General features: G+C 40.3%; 1 protein-coding gene across 1 annotated transcript in view; it reads left to right on the top strand.

Moving 5' to 3' along the window:
• Positions 1-18,160, top strand: part of CFAP92 (cilia and flagella associated protein 92 (putative)) — a 198,313-nt gene that overhangs the window by 30,306 nt on the left and 149,847 nt on the right. The window contains exons 6-9 of the mRNA XM_042782280.1: positions 763-767; positions 838-962; positions 9,787-9,927; positions 14,905-15,089. Of these exons, the coding sequence (XP_042638214.1) occupies positions 763-767; positions 838-962; positions 9,787-9,927; positions 14,905-15,089 (456 nt within the window). The remainder of the gene's footprint in view (positions 1-762; positions 768-837; positions 963-9,786; positions 9,928-14,904; positions 15,090-18,160) is intronic.

Raw genomic sequence — 18,160 nt, 5'->3', positions numbered from 1 at the left:
AAGAGTTGATGCTTTTGAGTTGTGGTGCTGGCAAAGAATGCTGAAAGTACCATGGACTGCTAAAAGAACTAACAGATCTGTCCTGGAGGAAGTGCACCCAAAATGCTCCTTGGAAGTGAGAATGGCCAGACTTCATCTCACCTATTTTGGTCATATTGTCAGAAGGGACCATTCCCTGGAGAAGGACGTCATGCTTGGTAGGGTGGAGGATCGACATAAGAGGGGGAGGCCTTCAACGAGATGGATTGACACGGTGGCTACGATGATGGGCTTAAGTACAGAAGGGATCATGGAGCTGGCACGGGATCGGGCAATGTTTCATTCTGCTGTGCATGGGTCGCTATGAGTCGGAAATGACTCAATGGCACCTAACAACATCAACAAATCATACCAAATAACACTTAAAACCTAAAAATAACACTAACATATAGTGTTAAAGACACAGTTCAAAGCTATGGTCGCTTGATGCTGAGATTCTAAGTGTAGTTCTCAGGGACAGAGCTTGGTGACACTACTCATGGTGCATACTACCCCTTTAATGGCTCACTGCAAAACAAATGCTAGTTTTGCTTTTCCCTTTTTTTTTTTTGTAAAAGTGAAAATTCTCTGAGATTTCTTTCCATTAGCAAAAACAGGTACTAATGCAGGTCTTTTGTAAAAGTAGTATACAGTGAACTTACAAAAAGTGGGGGAAACCTGTACATTTTGAGACTCATGGGGTTAGAAAAATGTAATGATGTTATTTTATCTGCTTACATATAGTTCCAGTAAATAGATGATCAGAGCTGGTCTCTGATTTTTCACTTTCATATATTTTTCTCTTTGTGCATTTTCTAGGTGGAATATTTCAAGAGGACCAAATGTTTCTTTAGGAGGAATAACCGTGTTGGAGATCAAAGAATTAATTGAGAAATCATCATTGGGCAGCTTAACAGGCATGTTAGATAGGAAAAAGTCTCAAGGTAATTTAGGAGGAGATTTTGGAACTTCATAATATAACTGGACTTGGAAGAATTATGAAATACTTGTATCCATGGGGGATTACTTCCAGGGGCCCCCTTCCATACCAAAATCTACAGATGCTCAAGTCCATTATATAAAATGGTAGTTGTTAAGTGCCACTGAGTCAGCTCAGACTCATAGCCACCCTATGAACAGTGGAACAAAACACTGCCTGGCGATGTGCCATCCTCACAATTCTTGTTATGCTTGAGCCCATCATTGCAGCCACTATGTCAGTCCATCTTATTGAGGGTCTTCCCCCCTCCTTTGCTGACCCTCTACTTTGCCAAGCATGATATCCTCCAGAGAATGGTCCCTTCTGACAACATGACTCAAGTAGGTGAGCCGAAGTCTGGCCCTTCTTGCTTTCAAGGAGCATTCCTGATGCACTTCCTCTGGGACAGATTTGTTTGTTCTTCTGGCTGTCGATGGTTTTTCAATATTCTTCATCAACACCACAATTCAAAGGCATCAACTCTTCTGTCTTCCTTATTCATTGTCCAGCTTTCATATGCATATGAAGCTACTGAAAATACCATGGTTTGGGTCAGACACATCTTAGTCTTCAAAGTGACATTTTTGTTTCTTAACACTTTTAAAAAATCTTTGCAGCAGATTTGCCCAGTGCAATACAACATTTATTTCTTGACTGCTGCTTCCATGGGTGTTGACTGTGGGTCCAAGTAAAATGAAATGCATCACAACTTTGATCTTTTATCCATTTATCATGATGTTGCTTATTGGTCCAGTTGTGAGGATTTTCATTTTCTTTATGTTGTGGTGTCATTCACACTAAAGACTGTAGTCTTTGATCTTCATCAGTAAGTGCTTCAAGTCACCTTTGCTTTCAGTATACAAGGTTGTGTCATCTGCATATCACATGTTGGTAATGGTTCTTCCTCCAATCCTGATGCTGCATTCTTCTTCATATAGTCCAGCTTTTCTGATTATTTGCTCAGCATACAGATTGAATAAGTGTGGTGAAAGGATACAACCATGATTTTGAACCATGCAGTATCCTCCTGTTCTGTTCAAACAACAACTTCTTGGTCAATGTACAGGTTCTTCAAGAGCACAAAAGTGTTCTGGAATTCCCATTCTTCACAATGTTATCATAATCCACACAGTCAAATGCCTTTGCATAGTCAAAAAAACAAAGGTAGACATCTTTCTGGTATGGCATAATATTTGCACGTCCTCCCATATACTTTAACTCATCTCTAGAGTACTAATAATAAGTATCTAATATAATGTAAATAGCACTTTATGCTCCCTCTTAGCCTTTGAGGGATTGCTTTGACCACTCGTTTGCTTTTTTATTTTTTTTAATTTTAGATCCCTGGTTGGTTGACTCTGTGAATGCAAAACCCACGAATAGGGAGGGCTGACTATTTACACATTTCAAATTCAAGATACTTGAACAAGATCCTTTGATATGTGACTAAACATTACTCAAAAGTAAAAGAGTAAACTTATTCATCCCATCCCATTGAACACCATCCATCCATCCCTGCCGTTCGTCCATCCCCCAAATCCATCCATCCATCTACCCACCCACCCATCCCTGACAACCATCCCACTGTCCATCCAGCCACCCATTATCCACTAATCATCCACTCCTACTGTGGTAGTTAAAGTTATGTGTCAACATGGCTGAGTCATAGTCTTGAGAGGCTTGGCAGCTGGATGTAGTGATGTAATTATTCCCCATGATGAGATAGATTGTAATAACCTCCATGGTGGAATCTGCTGTGAGCAGCTAAGTAGTTGAAGGGGAGTTATCTTTGGGGTGTGGTCTGCTTCCAGTACATATGGAGAAGGTCTCTAGCTTTTTGGCACATTTGGATCCTGCGTTTGTCTGAGTCTTCATCTCCAGTTCCTGGAACCAGTGGCTTGCCATGTTGCCTGCTGAGCTTGAGACTGTGCCATTTTACTTGCCAGTCTTAGGTTCATCAGCCTTAGCAGCCAGTAGCTGGATGAGTTAGGAGACACCTCTAGCTCTAGTGGGCCTGGAACAAGAGGCAGAGCTGAAGCCCATGGTTGACGGGCCTTCACCCAGCCCCTAGAGCCAGGACTCTGAATTCAGACTTCTAGCCTTCTAAACGGGAAGTCTGGTGGCATAGTGCCTAAGGCATTTGACTGCTAACCAGAAGGCTGGCAGTTCAATCCCACCAGCCACTCCTCAGAAATAAGGTTGGACAATCTACTTCTGTAGTGATACCACATCAGAAACTCAAGGAGGGGTTGCTATGAGTTGGATCTGACTTGACGACAGCCTTCTAAACTGTAAGAAAATAAGTTCCTGTCTGTTAAAGCCTTCCACTGATGGCATTTCTGTTATAGCAGCACTAGAGAACTAAGATACTCATCATCTACCCATCCCCTCCACCCATTCATCCCAATTTACCATCCAGCCATCCAGCCATCTATCCTCACAATCCCACTACCCTTACCAGCCAACCATTCCCACTATCCATCCACCCATCTATCCCCACTATCCATCTTTCTAATTTATCCATCTATGCTGGTTATGTTTTTGTGTCAACTTGGCTGGGCCTGGTTGAGTAGCTGGGCAGCTGGATGCAGTGTTCTCCATGATGAGACTGGTAATCAACTCCATGGTGGAATCTACTGTGAACAGCTAAGTAGCTGCCTTTGGGTATGTGGTCTGCTTCCTGTATATAAGCAGGAAGTTTGGGAATGGTCTCTAGCCTATGGCATGCTTGGACCCTGCATGTAGCCGTGTCGTTGCTCAGCAGCCTGCTATACTTTGCCGACCTTGGGACTTACAATGGACTTAAGTTAATGGCCTACAGTGTGGTTTGGTAACATCAGGACTGTGCCTTTTTACTTGTCAACCTAGGGCTTCTTAGCCTCAGCAGCCAGCAGCTTCTGAATGAAGAAATGCCTCTAGCTCCAGTGGGCCGGGAGCAGGAGGCGGAGCTGGACCCCAAGGTTGAGGGACTTTCACCCAGGCCCTAGAGCTTGGCACTTAGAACTTGGACTTAAAGCCTCCAAATTGTAAGAATAAACTCCTGTTTCTTGAGGCCATCCCATTTGTGGTATATTTCTTGTCAGAGTGGCACTAGGTAACCAGAACACCATCCTCTTGATTGAAAAAAAGCTATTTGCCAGGTGAGATGAGGGAAACTACATTCCAGGCAGGCAACCCTCATGCAGAAGTATGTAGTCCTAGACAGAGACTACCAAAAGACAAGAATTCTCAGAAGCCACGAAGTCTGCCTCCTCACCGATTTTCTAGCCAGCAGTTGGATGTGGTATGGGATGGAAAATTCTAGAATCAGTGTGTTTGTTGTTCCCTCGGATGGCCCATTTCACATTTGTTCAGCTCCAATGATGTGATTATTGCTTAACAATCTGAGTCTGGGTGTTGGAGACACAGCTGAATAAAACCAGTTCCTATTTTTGAGGCCCTTAACGACTAGACGACTAGTCCATATTTTCATATCTGAACACCTTTCAACTCCTTCTGAGTTTTCTCTTTTCCAGGTTAAACAGCCTCATTCTTCATATGTGTGTGTGTGTTTATATATATATTTTTTTTTCTTTAAGCATTTTTATGAGTTTTTCAAACCACTTTATTTTTAATTATTGTAAGCATAGAGAATTTCACAGAAAATATAAAAATAATGTATTCATGATTCAGGTTTATAGTGTTAATATTTTGCCATATTTACTTTTTCTCTTTTTTTCAGAAATAAAAAGTTACAGATATAGTTCAAGTCCTTTTTGTGTCTTATTCTTTGAGAAGCATGCTCTACCCTGACATGGAAATTGTTGTGAACCTTTCCCCTTACTTTTCTCTCTCTCACATTCACACAACATTGTATTGACTTGCTTTTAGAGTTACAGAAATTACTTCAGACTCTTCGTATCTTCCTGTAGCTTACTGTTTACATTCAACTTTATTTCTGGGACTTATTACTGTTGATACATGCAAATCCAGCTTCTTCACTTTAATGTCTGTACATGTTAGAAGGATATACCTTTCTTCTTCCATCTCATCCCCTGTTGAGGAACATTTGTATTGTCTCCAGGATTTTGCTTTCACCAGCAGTGTTGTAGTGAGTATCCTTACCCGTATCTCAATGTACACATACGCACAAGCCCAGGACATTTATCTGGTGGAACTACTGGGGCACAAGAGATGTGCCTTGATACCATCCCTAGATGTGGCCATCTAGCTAAATATGTGTTGTTGTTGTTGTTGTTGATATGTGCCATCAAGTTGGACCCAACTCACAGCGACCCTTCCTTGATACCTAGGCGGTATCACTATAGAAGTACATTGCCCAACCTTCCTTCCAAGGAATGGCTGGTACTTTCCAGTAAGTAATCATACTATAGGTTGATAATAATCATAATCATAAATAGGTTATACCTATTTACCCTCCTACCAGCAGCACCCAAGAAGTCCTCCCTCTCCATGTGGTCACCCATGCTTTGTGTAGTCAGACATTTCATTCCTGATTCCTGAAGAGGTTGGGTGGCATTTCATATATTTATTTGATCACTCAGATTTCCTCTTATGTTATTTGCCTACATGTTTTTTTTTACTTATTTTTCTATTTTTTGAAAATTTTATTATTGATTCTTATGCTTTGTTTTCCCATCTTATGGATAATTACACTATGCCAGTTAAATGCATTGCAAACGTCCCAGACTGGGATCTGTAACTTATCTTCTTACTTTATTTATAGCACCTTCTCTTGTACATGTTATTTGTTTTCACTGTTCCTTTATAGGTTGTACTTTTGGTATATTTAAGAAATTCTTCCTCATTCAGATATTGATATAGTCTCCAATATATTCTTCTAATGATTTTGAAGTTTTTGTTTTCCATTTATAGTCTGTAATTAGTTTTGCATATAGTGTGAGCAAGCCCAATAATTTCATTTGTTTCCAAAGGGACAGTCAATATCATGTATTGACTGGTCCATCCTTTCCACTGATATAATTAATTAAAATTCCAAACATTTATTAGATTCTGAATCGGTAAGTCTTAATTTGTTTGGGATCTTGAACTCATTTGGTAATTTTTGAAAGTTGTGGACACATAATGTGACATGCACTTTCAAGGAATCTGCACCTGGCCCCCAGATTTGCTGAAAGTCATTCATGAACCCACTAAAAAAAAAAAAAAAAAGTTGCCTTTGAGTTGATTCCAACTCATAGCAATCCTATAGGACAGAGTAGAACTGCTGCATAGGTTTCCAAGACTGTAAATATTTACAGAAGCAGGCTGTCACATAGTTCTGTAGAGCTGTTGGTAGGTTTGAACCACTGACCTTTTGGTTAGCAGCCAAGTGTTTAACTGTAGTGCCACCACAGCTCCTTAAACTAAACCTGTTGCCATTGAGTCAATTCCAACTCATAGTCATGCTGTAAGATAGAGTAGAACTGCTCTATAATGTTTTCAAGGCTGAAATCTTTTAAAAAAAAAAAATTTTTTAATAACTTTTTATTGTTACTTGGTTGAAAGTTTACAGAGCAAAATAGTTTTTCATTCAACAGTTCATACATATTTTGTTTGGTGACACTGATTGCAATCCCCACAATGAAACAGCTCTCTTCCCATTTCCTCCCTCTGTTTACTGTTCCCATTCCTTCTTCTTTCCTATCCCTTACTGCCTTCTGAGCTTTATCCCTGGGCAAGTGCTGCCCTTTTGATCTAGTATGGTTTATTGTTTTGAGGGGTGTGTATGTCCCTGTTGTTATTGTTCCCTTTGTAGGACTGCCTATCATTTGGCTGAAAGTTCAATGATGGGGGTGAGTTTAGTTCCAGGCCTGAAGGGTGTCTAAAGGCCATAGTCTTGGGGGTTCCACCCATTTCTATTAGACCAGTAAGCCTCCTGGTCCTTTTGTTTCATGATTTTTAATTTTGCTTTACATTTTTCTCCCACTCTGTCCAGGACCTTCTATTGTGATCCCTTTCAGAGCAGTCAGCAGTGGTAGCCAGTCACCATCTAGTTCTTCTGGTCTCATGGTTGTGGAGACTGGGATTTGTGTGGTCCATTAATCCTTTGGACTAATTATTTCCTTACGTATTTGATTTTCTCCACTCTTCTTTACTTCAGATGGAGAGGCGCCAATAGTTGCCCCTTAGATGGCCACTCATAAAATTTTAAGACCCTAGTCGCTACTTCCAAAGTAGGATGTAGACTATTGTCTATTTTCTTTGTAGACTATGTTATGCCAATTGACCTTGATGTCCCCTGAGACTATGGTCCTGAACCACCAGGCCCAGCAACTCATTCCCTCACTGTGTTTGATTATAGTTAAAAAGTTTTCATAACTTTGTCCCCTGTAAGCTTTACTATATTCATGCATATATTTGTAGCACGTATAGATATATACGTGGGAGCTCTGGTAGCATAGTGGCTAAGATACTTGCCTGCTAACCAGACGGCTGGTGGTTCAAACCCACCAGCCACTCCTCGGAAGGAAGGTTGGGCAATCCTACTTCCGTAGTGATACTGCCTCGGAAACCCAAGGAGGGGTCGCTATGAGTCGGGGCCGACTCGACGGCACATAACAACAACAACAACAACATAGATATATACGTAGAAAAATATTCTCTGTCAAACCTATATTATTTTCCTTGGTTGTAGTTCCATTTGCCTTCCCTCCCACACATGTTCAGCTTACATGTCTATTTATATAACCATTCTTAGATTACTATTAGTACTATTGCAGGATTGTGTATGTATTAGTATTCGCTTTTGTTTCCTTTAACTCTTGTGCTCCTCCCCATGTCTTCCTCTGCCTTGACCATTTTGTGCTGACCTCCCTCTTTTTGTGTATTGCTTTTCCCTTCACCCAAATTAATATGTATTTACCCTGTAGTTGGTGATCAATCCTCCCTGCCCCACCCACTCCTGGTAATCTTAAAAGAATATTTCTTTCTGTGTATAACCTTTTCTTGACTTTTTACAATTGTGGTCTCAAACAATATTTGTCCTTTTGTGATTGACTAATTTCAGTCAGCATAATGTCCTCTAGGTTCATCCATGTTATGAGGTGTTTCACAGATTCATCATTATATTTTTAAATTGTGTAGTATCCCATTATGTGTATTACCATAGTTTTTTAATCCATTCATTTGTTGATAGGCACTTAGGTAGCTTCCATCTTTTTGCTATTGTGAATAGTGCTATGATAAACATGGCTATGCATATATCTGTTTGTGTCACAGCTCTTATTTCTCTAGGAATATACCTAGTAATGAGATTCCTGGGTCATATGGTATTTCTATTTCTAACTTGACTACTGTACCTGTATAGTTGGTGTTCTGGTTACCTAGTGCCACTCTGACAAAAATATACCACAGTTGGGATGGCCTTAACAAACAGGAGTTTATTCTCTTACAGTTTGGAGACTTTAAGTCCAAGTTCAAAGTGCCAAGCTCTAGGGGCTGGGTGAAAGCCCCTCAACCTTAGAGTCCAGCTCTGCCTCTTGCTCCTGGCCCACTGGAGCTAGAGGCATTTCTTCACTCAGACAGCTGCTGAGGCTAAGAAGCCCAAGGTTGACAAGTAAAAAGGCACAGTCCTGATGTTACCAAACCACATGGCAGGCCATTAATTCAAGTTTATTGTAAGTCCCAAGGTCAGCAGAGCATGGCAGGCTGCTGAACAACAACACGGCTACATACAGGGTCCAAGTGTGCCATAAGCTAGAGACCATTCCCAAGGCTGCTGCTTATATACAGGAAGCAGACCACGTCCCAAAGGCAGCTACTCAGCTGCTTGTGGTAGATCTCACCATGGAGTTGATTGCCAGTCTCATCATGGGGAACAACTACCACCAGCTTCCCAGCCACTCAATCAGACCCAGCCAAGTTGACACACAAACATAACTACCACAGTAGGTTTTGAGATAGGGGAGTGCTTCCAGTGATTTTAAATGACACCACTGCCGTATGTTAAGTTTTCTCTACATGTGGGGGTGTAGTTCCTAAGGCATACGGACCAGAAGGCTGGTGGTTCAAACCCACCAGCCACTCCTCAGAAGGAAGACTGGGCAATTTTCTTCCGTAGAGATACCGCCTTGGAAACCCAAGGAGGGGTCGCTATGAGTCAGAATCAACTTGACAGCAGTGAGGGGTTTTCTTTGTGTGTGTGTGTGTGTGTGTGTGTGTGTGTGAATGTGTTTTTGGGTTTCTGGTCTGTTCCATTCACTGAACCAACAGCCCATGGCTTTAATGACAGTAGGTTTATAAGTCTTACCTCCGTTTTCTTCTTGATACAAGCTTGGCACTGAGCTAAGCAATTTTGTACCTTTGCTCATTTACACTTTTCAACACCCTGGAAGGCAGGTGCTATTTGATAGAGGAGGTAACTGAGGCTCAAAATGATTAAGGTTTTTTTTCTCAGGGTCACACAGTAGAACCATTAGACCTAGTTCTGGAACTCTGATTTTTCAATCCCAAAACCCAAACTTTAACCAGAGACTGGCTAAGAGCTACTCAGAGGAGAACTTTCAGCACCTTGTGGCATTGGTGTCATCATGGGAGGCTTAGTTCCCTCTGCCTATATTCTTGGGACCAGAGGGGCTAGAGTTCAGGATGCCCCTGCATTCACTTAAGAACTGCCTGCTCTTGACAGTTGGCACATCTTGTGGTTGCTGGGATGGGGCAGCAGTTCAAAGAGCAGCCTCACCTTGTAGAGCTGACGGAAGCTTTCCTCGTCTCTGCAGCGTGTATGCGTGCTACATGCCAGCTAGGAGAGGTCCTTCCAACCATTTTTTCCTTCTTTGATTTCACAGGTAAAAAGAAAGATTTTTACATGAAAAAGAAAATTCAGAAGAGAAGGCAGCAGTCGCAAGAGGAAACCGACTCCAAGCTGGAAGGCCATTGGAAGCAGGGTGTCTTCTCCATCCAGTTGGCACTGATGCCACTCCTTGCCGGTAGCTGACCCCGGTGCCCAGCAGTACTGTTGTCTTATCACAGGGGACCATATGTCTATAAATGGGATGCTCATGGTGACTGAACCCCTGTTCTGCATTGCTTTTCTCATCCTCACAACAAACTCAGGGGAACGGAGTGGGGGGAGTGTAATTGTCTCTATTTTACAGAGGAAGAAGTAGAGTCACAGAAAGGTTAAATAAATTGTGCAAGATCACATGGCTAGTAAGTATGAAGTCAAGATCGGAAACCAGGTCTTCAGATTCCAAGGTCCAAGTAAACCTGTGAGAATGACAAATATCATAATTTAGTTTGCTAAATAAGATGGTGATTTTTATAAACACTACGGAATTTTTTTTAATGTAGTTGGGGTGAAAGTTTACAGAGCAAATTAGTTTTCCATTCAATAATTTATACACATTTTGTTTCCTGACGTTGGTTGTAATTCCCTCAATGAAACCTCATCCTTCCCCATTCCTCTCTGGGTTCCCCATTCCCATTTATCCTTCTTACCTGTCCTTACTACAGATTTTTACAAAGACATCTAGTAAAGGGAATGAAGAAATGGAACCAGATTTTAATGAGCATCAGTTAGGTGCGAGGCACCTTATGTATGTCACATAATTTACTTCTCATCAAAATCTGATCTTCCCAATAAATGTGTGATGATGATGGCAGTGGGCAGGTAGAGTCGTAATCACTTTCATCATTTCTTCAGTGAAGAAACTAAAACTCAGAGAATTTAAGTAACTTACCCAAGGCTACACAGCTCAATGCAGAACAGAAAATTGATTCTTTTGCTTTATTATATTTTTATTATCTTTATCTATATTAGATCTATCTATGATGGGATGCTTAGGATAGTTTGGGTAACATTGGTTAACATTATGTTATAGTAGAAAACAATAAAAAAGGCAAGGTTTATCAAAAACAAACAAACTTTTTTTATTTTTAGAGAAAAATCTTTTTAAGCTTATTCCTTTCTTCTTTTTTTTGACCATCAAGTTGAATGTGCGCTCTCTATTGGCTGTTCTGCAGAACTGTAGCTTTTAGACTCTTCTGAGATGGGAACAACCTTTTGTAGAAATGGAGAGCAAATCCCATAGAGTCACAATGTCATATTCAGTTACATTAAAAAAAGAAAACACTGCCATCAAGTCTATTCTGACTCATTGCGACTCTATGGGACAGAGTAGAACTGCCCCATAGATTGTCCAAGGATGTAAATGTTTAGGAAGCAGACTACTTCGTTTTTCTCCTGCTGAGCAGGCTGGTGGGTTCCAACCACTGACCTTTTGGTTAGCAGCCGAATGCTGTACTATCAGACTTGTGATTTCAGTTCCATAGGGTGGGGGAAACCATAATCCTCACAAGGACTTGGGTTGATGTTGATACGTTTTGAGGAGATTCTATTAACTTTTCCATTCACATTTTTAATGGAATTTTTGAAAGCCAGCTTTCACCTAAAGTTGGTCCTTTCTGACTGCCTTAACTTTCTCATAGCATTGAGTCTTTTTTAGAGAAGTGATTGTGTCACTGTGAGTACATTTTCACAAGGATTCTTGCCCATTCATATGCTGTACTCCACATGTTCCAGGCTCCCACACAGCTGTTGCATGCATTGCTTTGAGCAAAGAAGTCTTTGGTAAGATGGTTTGTCAGTCCTTGAGTCCTAGAGAGGAATTAGTCCTTTGGTGGGTAAGATCCATGTGACCTACCTCACTGTGGGTCCACGCTGTCCTTGTTCCTTAATTTTTCTGTGTGAGTAAGGAGAATCAAATATTAGCCTGTTTTGCATGGCTATTCCCTGCAGGGTAAAACTGAGGATGTCCAGCCTCCCATCTCTTTAACCCATGCTTATTGGCTGTATAATATGACAGTTAGTGCAGGAGTTTTGGTGACAGTCAGACTTTAAATGCTGGCTCAGCCACTGACCAGCAAGTTCCTTGCTTTCTCTAGGTCTCAGTTTTCTCATCTGTAAAATGGTGGTGATAATTTTCACCTCAGAGGGTTGTTGTAAGGATCACATGAGGTAATGTGTGTAGACTGCTTAGCATAGAACCTTATACACAGTAGGACTTGAGAGGTGGCTAGTGTGGAGGTGGCAGCTGCTTCTGCCAGGATATTTGAGTGGGCCAGATGCACAGCCCTGGGCCTTCAATAAGGAAAACAGAAAGATAAACCACCTCCCTTATACTGTAGACATAGTTTACTATCATAAACCAAGAGTGACCTTGGCATAGAGGACCAATTGTTGTGTTCATTCTTGCCATAACATTGTGGCATCAATTATATATTCTAAAAACAGAATATATATATTTGTAATTATCTTCAGTTTCAAACTGGGCCATAGATCTTTTATACCTTAATAGTAAATATTGAGGAGCTCTGGTGGCGTAGTGCCTAAGGCATTTGACTGCTAACCAGAAGGCTGGCAGTTCAAACCCACCAGCCACTCCTCGGAAGGAAGATTGGGCAATCTACTTCCATAGAGATACTGCGTCAGAAACCCAAGGGGAGGGGTCGCTATCAGGAGAATCAACTCAACAGCAGTGAGTTTGGTTTATTTTTAGTAAATATCGGTTGACCAGTAACCCAGTAAGATTCTAGGATGGTTCTGTGTTTGGAGTAGCCCTTATTTTGAAAGAAGGTAGCATTGCATAGTAGAGGGGCAAGCTTGTGCAAGCAGGTTTAGTTTGGATCCTGACCTTGGATGATGACTTAATATCTCTGATCCTCAGTTTCTCTATCTATAAAGCACAGATGATAGCAACTACACAGGGCTGTTCTGAGAACTGGATAACATTAATGCAAGTTAAGGTCTGGCAATTATAGGTTCAGTGTCTATTCCCTCCCACCTTTTCCCTTAGTCTACAACCAAACCAAAAACCTATTGATTCCAACTCATAGTGACCTATATATAGGACAGAGTAGAACTGCCCCATAGGGTTTCCTAGGCTTTAATATTTTTTTATTTTTAATTTTTATTGTGATTTGGGTGAAAGTTTACAGAGCAAATTCACTTTCCATATAGCAGCTCAGATACACTTTGTCTCATGACATTGACTGTAATTTCCCACAATACAACAGCTCCCCTCCCACTTCCTCCCCATAGTTATCTCTTCCCTGTGTCCTTCCCTCCCATGCACTCGTGCCCCCTCCCCAGCGGTCTTGCTGTGCATACACAGCCCTTCTATTCTCCCATGATTGATTTCTCCAAGGAGTGTATCTTCCTAATGTAAATGTTCAGCTCATATGCCTGTCTTGTTTGGCTGGACGAGGCTTTAATCTTTACAGAAGCCAACTGCATATCTTTCTCATGCTGTTCTGGAACAGAAGGTCTCAATCTAGTGATTTTCCCAGGGGACATTTGGCAATGTGTGGAGACAGTTTTGGTTGTCACACATCTAGTTGGTAGAGGACAGAGATGCTGCTAAATATTCCACAATGCCCAAGACAGCCCTCACAAAAGAGAATGGTCTGCTCTCAAATGTCCATAGTGCCAAGAGCCCTGCTCTGGAATCATGGCAGCCATCTCCCTGAATTTCCATGTTTTGATCTGAGCATGTGTTTACATAAGGGATTTTTTCTAATTTAGGCAATCTTTGATATGAAAAGGTTTTCAAAATTATAAAAAAATCATAATTAGTTATATCCTTAATGAGGTAGTTATGTTGAAGAGTAAGTGAGAGCAGTGTGTTTGCCCTGGCAGCTCTCCCTGGTACCTCCTGACCTGCCCCGATCTCTGTGAGTTGTTTTGGAAGTGACTCCACTTTCTGAATGTGAGTGAATTGGCTTTTATGTGTTCTGGAATTGTATTTACAAACATTTTGAAAGGAATAGAACTGATCTTTTTGAATAGCTGTTGGGCAGTGTCTCCAGGCACCTTTCCATAGAAAATTTCTCTCAATCCTTTAAACTCTAAAAGAGGTGGTATCTATCCCTGTTTTGCTGATGAGGAATCTAACTTGTAGGTCACATGGGTAGTTAGAGACAACTCTGGAATTTGAACCTAGGCCTCTCTGTCTCCAAAATTTTAGCTTTCTTTTCTTTTTCTTTTGCCTACACTGGTATTTCTCTAACTGGAGAAATATATAGACCCTTTATAGGTAAGAATGTTCTCATAGCTGTGCTATGTGGTGGGTCAATTTGCCCACCCTTTTTGTTACATTATTGCAAACCTGTCATAGCATCAAGTGTGTTTTTATGTCATGTTTGGCTCAAATGTACCAATTATGTACATCAGTATATACATTTTTCTCATTAAAACACAACAGTTGAAGCAATACCACTGGGCACAAATGTAGACACTGCTATTTTTTTTTTTCCTGATGGTTTTCTATACTATAATTGTCTCAAGCAACACTATCCAACAATGATGGAAATGCTATATATCTGTGCTATCTGGTATAGTAGTTCGTAACCCCACATGGCTATTGAGTATTTGAATTGTGACTAGGGCAATGAAGGAAGTGCATTTTAAGTGTAATTTAATTTTAATTGATCAAAAGTTAGGTAGCCATATATGTCATATATGTTAGGTAGCCATATATACTGCATGGCCCAGGTTTAAAATGGTGGTTCTAGAATACCTAGGGAGCTTTTGAAAATCTCAGTGCCCAGGCCACATCCCAGTCTAATGAAATTAGAGTCTAGGGGGCTGGTACCCAAGCCTCAGTATTTATTATTATATTCTAGATGATTCAGGAAATGCTTAAATCATTTCTTAAAATATGATTATCAGAAAGTATATCACAAAGATTAACTTATAGGTCCTATAGAACTTACAGGACCTGTTTGAAAAATACTGGTATATAGCATGCTGTCTGTAGACTTTTCCCAGTTCTTTTTTTCTTTGTTAAAGTTCCTCTTTTAGTTGTTATTTGAGCATTGGCCCTTCTCAGGTTACTTGACCCTTTGGTGCTTGCCTTGGAGCTGTTGTGAGTTAAGGGCTAATGCTATGTGTATTTCCCCCACAGGATGGCAAACTGTTGTGACTCGTGGCAATGAGAAGGCTGCCAGCATTTTAGATTGTTTTTTGACTTTACAAACAGAAGTGCCTATCATGAATGAGGAACAAAGGCGGGAATTAAACCCCCTGACCATAAAGATCAAGTGTGCTTCCTGCCTTCCATCACAACCTGTGCCCATTCATGAACTAGAGGTAAGAATGAGCCAGAAGAGTTAAGGATTCTTCTTATCAGACAATTTTGCCCAATACATACACATCATCCCCAATCCTCCCAATGGCCCTATTTGAGAAGTACAATTATCATCCCTGTTTTACCACTTAGAATCTCACAGCAAGATATGGAAGAGATTTCTAGGATTAGGAGTTACCAAGTCTGAGGCTTCTTCCCTACACTACATGTGCTCTTCAAATGGAGGTAGCCATCTTCCTTCAGAAGTAACCCCAGGCTTCCTTGTTATAGCAACAGCACTCACGTAGATGTTCACTGATTTTGAACCAGCCAGCTTCGGTGCTTATGTTTATCTTGGGGGCTTTCTTTGACTTCTTCTGATTGGATCAATGTCTCCTGGATTCTATGTCTTCTTGCTGTGTTTGCTCTCCAGTTTTGGTGGAGGACATTTACTAGTAGCTTCTTGAGAAAAGATTGATGGCAGACAATATTTTTAAGATAACATATGTCTGAAAATAGCTTTATTCTACTCTCACACTTGGTTGATAGTTTGGCTGGGTATAGAATTCTAGGTTAAAAATGATTTTCCTTCAGAGTTTTAAAGGCATTGTTCCCTCATCATTTTATATGTTTCTGTTGAGAAGTCCAATGTGTTCTCATCCCTGAACTTCTAAGTGTGACCTATTTTTTTCCTTCTCTCAAAGCTTTCAGAACCCTTATTTCATCTTCTGAAACTGCTTATTGATGTGTCTTGGTATAGCTATGTACATATTTTTAACTTGTATTTAATATGTATGTATATGAATAATTATAGATCCACACAGGAAGTTGCAAAGACAGTACATGTAGTATATATAGTCTTATATACCCTTCACCCACTTTCCTTCAGTAGTTACATCTAACATAACTACAGCACAATACCAAAAGCAGAAAACTGATTGTCGTACAACCTGTGTATATAGTTCTATACCATTTTATCACATGTGTAGATTCACGTAGCTATCACTACAATCAAGTTACAAAAGTATTCTACCACCATATCTCTCTCATGCTATCCCTTTATAGTTCTACCATTCCTAATCCTGATAACCATTAATTTATTCTCCATCTCTATAATTTCATCAATTTGCGAGTGTTATATAAATTGAAACATCTAGTATTTGACCTTTTGTGACTGGCTTTTTTTCACTCAACATAATACCTTGCATAAAGTTGAATTGTGTTTCTTTATTCATCTGCCAGTGTTTTTCTTTTAGCTGTGTGTTTAGATGCTTTACATTTAATGTGATTATTTATGTTATGATTTAAATCTGCCATTTTGTTTTCTGTGTGTTCCCTTGGATTTTTTGTTCTCTGCTTTCCTTTTCCTGCTTTCCTGTAGGTTACTAGAGCAAATTTTAGAATACCATTTTGATTTATCTATAATATTTTAAATATATCACTTTGTATAGATATTTAGTGGTTACTTTAGGTATTATTGGAGCTCTGGTAGTATAAGGCCTAAGGCATTTGACTGCTAACCAGAAGGCTGGTGGTTCACACCCACCAGCCACTCCTTGGAAGGAAGGTTGGGCAATCTACTTCCATAGTGATACTGTCTCGGAAACCCAAGGAGGGGTCACTATGAGTTGGATCCGACTCAGTGGCAGAGATTTTTTAGAATTTAGGTATTATATTATGCATATATAATTTATAATACTCTACTGGTGTTTACATTTTACCAGTTAGAGCAACATGTAGAACCTTCTTCTAAATTTCTTTATCCTTGTTCATTTATAATGTAATTGTCTTAGATATTTCCTCTACATACACTGAAAACACATCAGACAATGTTACACTTTTTGCTTCAACTTTCCAACACAATTTAGAAAACTCAAGAGGAAAAGGAGTATATTGAATTTACCTGTATTTTTCTCTTTCTGTTGTTCTTTCTTCCTTCCTTATGTTCCAGGATTTCTTTTACCATTTCTTTTCTGTTTCAAGAATATACATTAGCCATTTTTTAGGGTAGGTTAGTTTTTCTTTGTCTGAGAATATGTTTATTTCTTCATTCTTGGTTTCCATTGACACTGTGGGGAAAGAGGAAGGCTTGTTACCACTGGGCAGGGATGGAAGTCCTGGCTTCCCGCTTAAACTTTTCTGATACCATCCAATGAGGAAGTCAGTAGGGATCACCTCTTTTATAACCAAGGGTGGAAGTCTAGGCCCCTGATTTGCCCTTTGCTTACGGGAGTGAAGATAGGGCTGTTTTTTCCATGGTGTTTTTATACAGCAGGGTGGTTATTTGTCTAAAAGTTTTTTGTCTTGATAAATTGTCTTTTTATTGGTCCTTTGTTTGGAAAGAGCTGGCTTTTTCTTGGGACTTTGTCTCCCTGCTCTCATATGCATTTCTAGATGGCTACCTTCTCCAATATCCAACCCAAACAAAAAAATGAAGGAACTCACCATATCTTGTTCCTTCGGTTCTATAATCCCTAGCCTTCTCCTCTTGATCTTTCAGAGTCTCCTTATGTTTGTTCCCTATATAATGTCCAGAGTTTTAAGCTGTACATAGCAGGAGAAATAGAGAAAAGTGTGTCTAATCTATTTTGGCTCAGGACGGGAAGACTGTGTTTTTGTTGTTGGTGTTAGGTGCCATTGAGTTGCTTCTGACTCATAGAGACTCTATGTACAGCAGAACGAAACACTGCCCAGTCATGCGCCAGTCCCACAATCCTTACTATACCTGAGCCCATCTTTTGCAGCGACTATGTCAATCCATCTCAGTGAGGGGTCTTCCCCTTTTTCGCTGACCCTCCACTTTACCAACCATGATATCCTTCTCTAGGGAATGGTGCCTTCTGACAACATGACTGAAGTAGGTGAGATGAAGTCTGGCCATTTTCACTTCCAAGGAGCATTCTGGCTGCACTTTCTCCAGGACAGATTTGTTTGTTCTTCTGGCAGTCCATGGTACTTTCAGTATTCTTCGCCAACACCACAACTCAAAAGCAACAACTCTTCTTCGGTCTTCCTTATTCATTGTCCAGCTTTCATGTGCATATAGAGTGATGGAAAATACCATGGTTTGGGTTAGGTGCACCTTAGTTATCAA

Source organism: Orycteropus afer, unplaced genomic scaffold (assembly GCF_000298275.1).
Source record: "Orycteropus afer afer isolate SDZICR_OR568_19922 unplaced genomic scaffold, OryAfe1.0 scaffold00283, whole genome shotgun sequence".
Classification (NCBI taxonomy): Eukaryota; Metazoa; Chordata; class Mammalia; order Tubulidentata; family Orycteropodidae; genus Orycteropus; species Orycteropus afer.
This window is presented reverse-complemented; position numbering and strand designations above follow the sequence as displayed.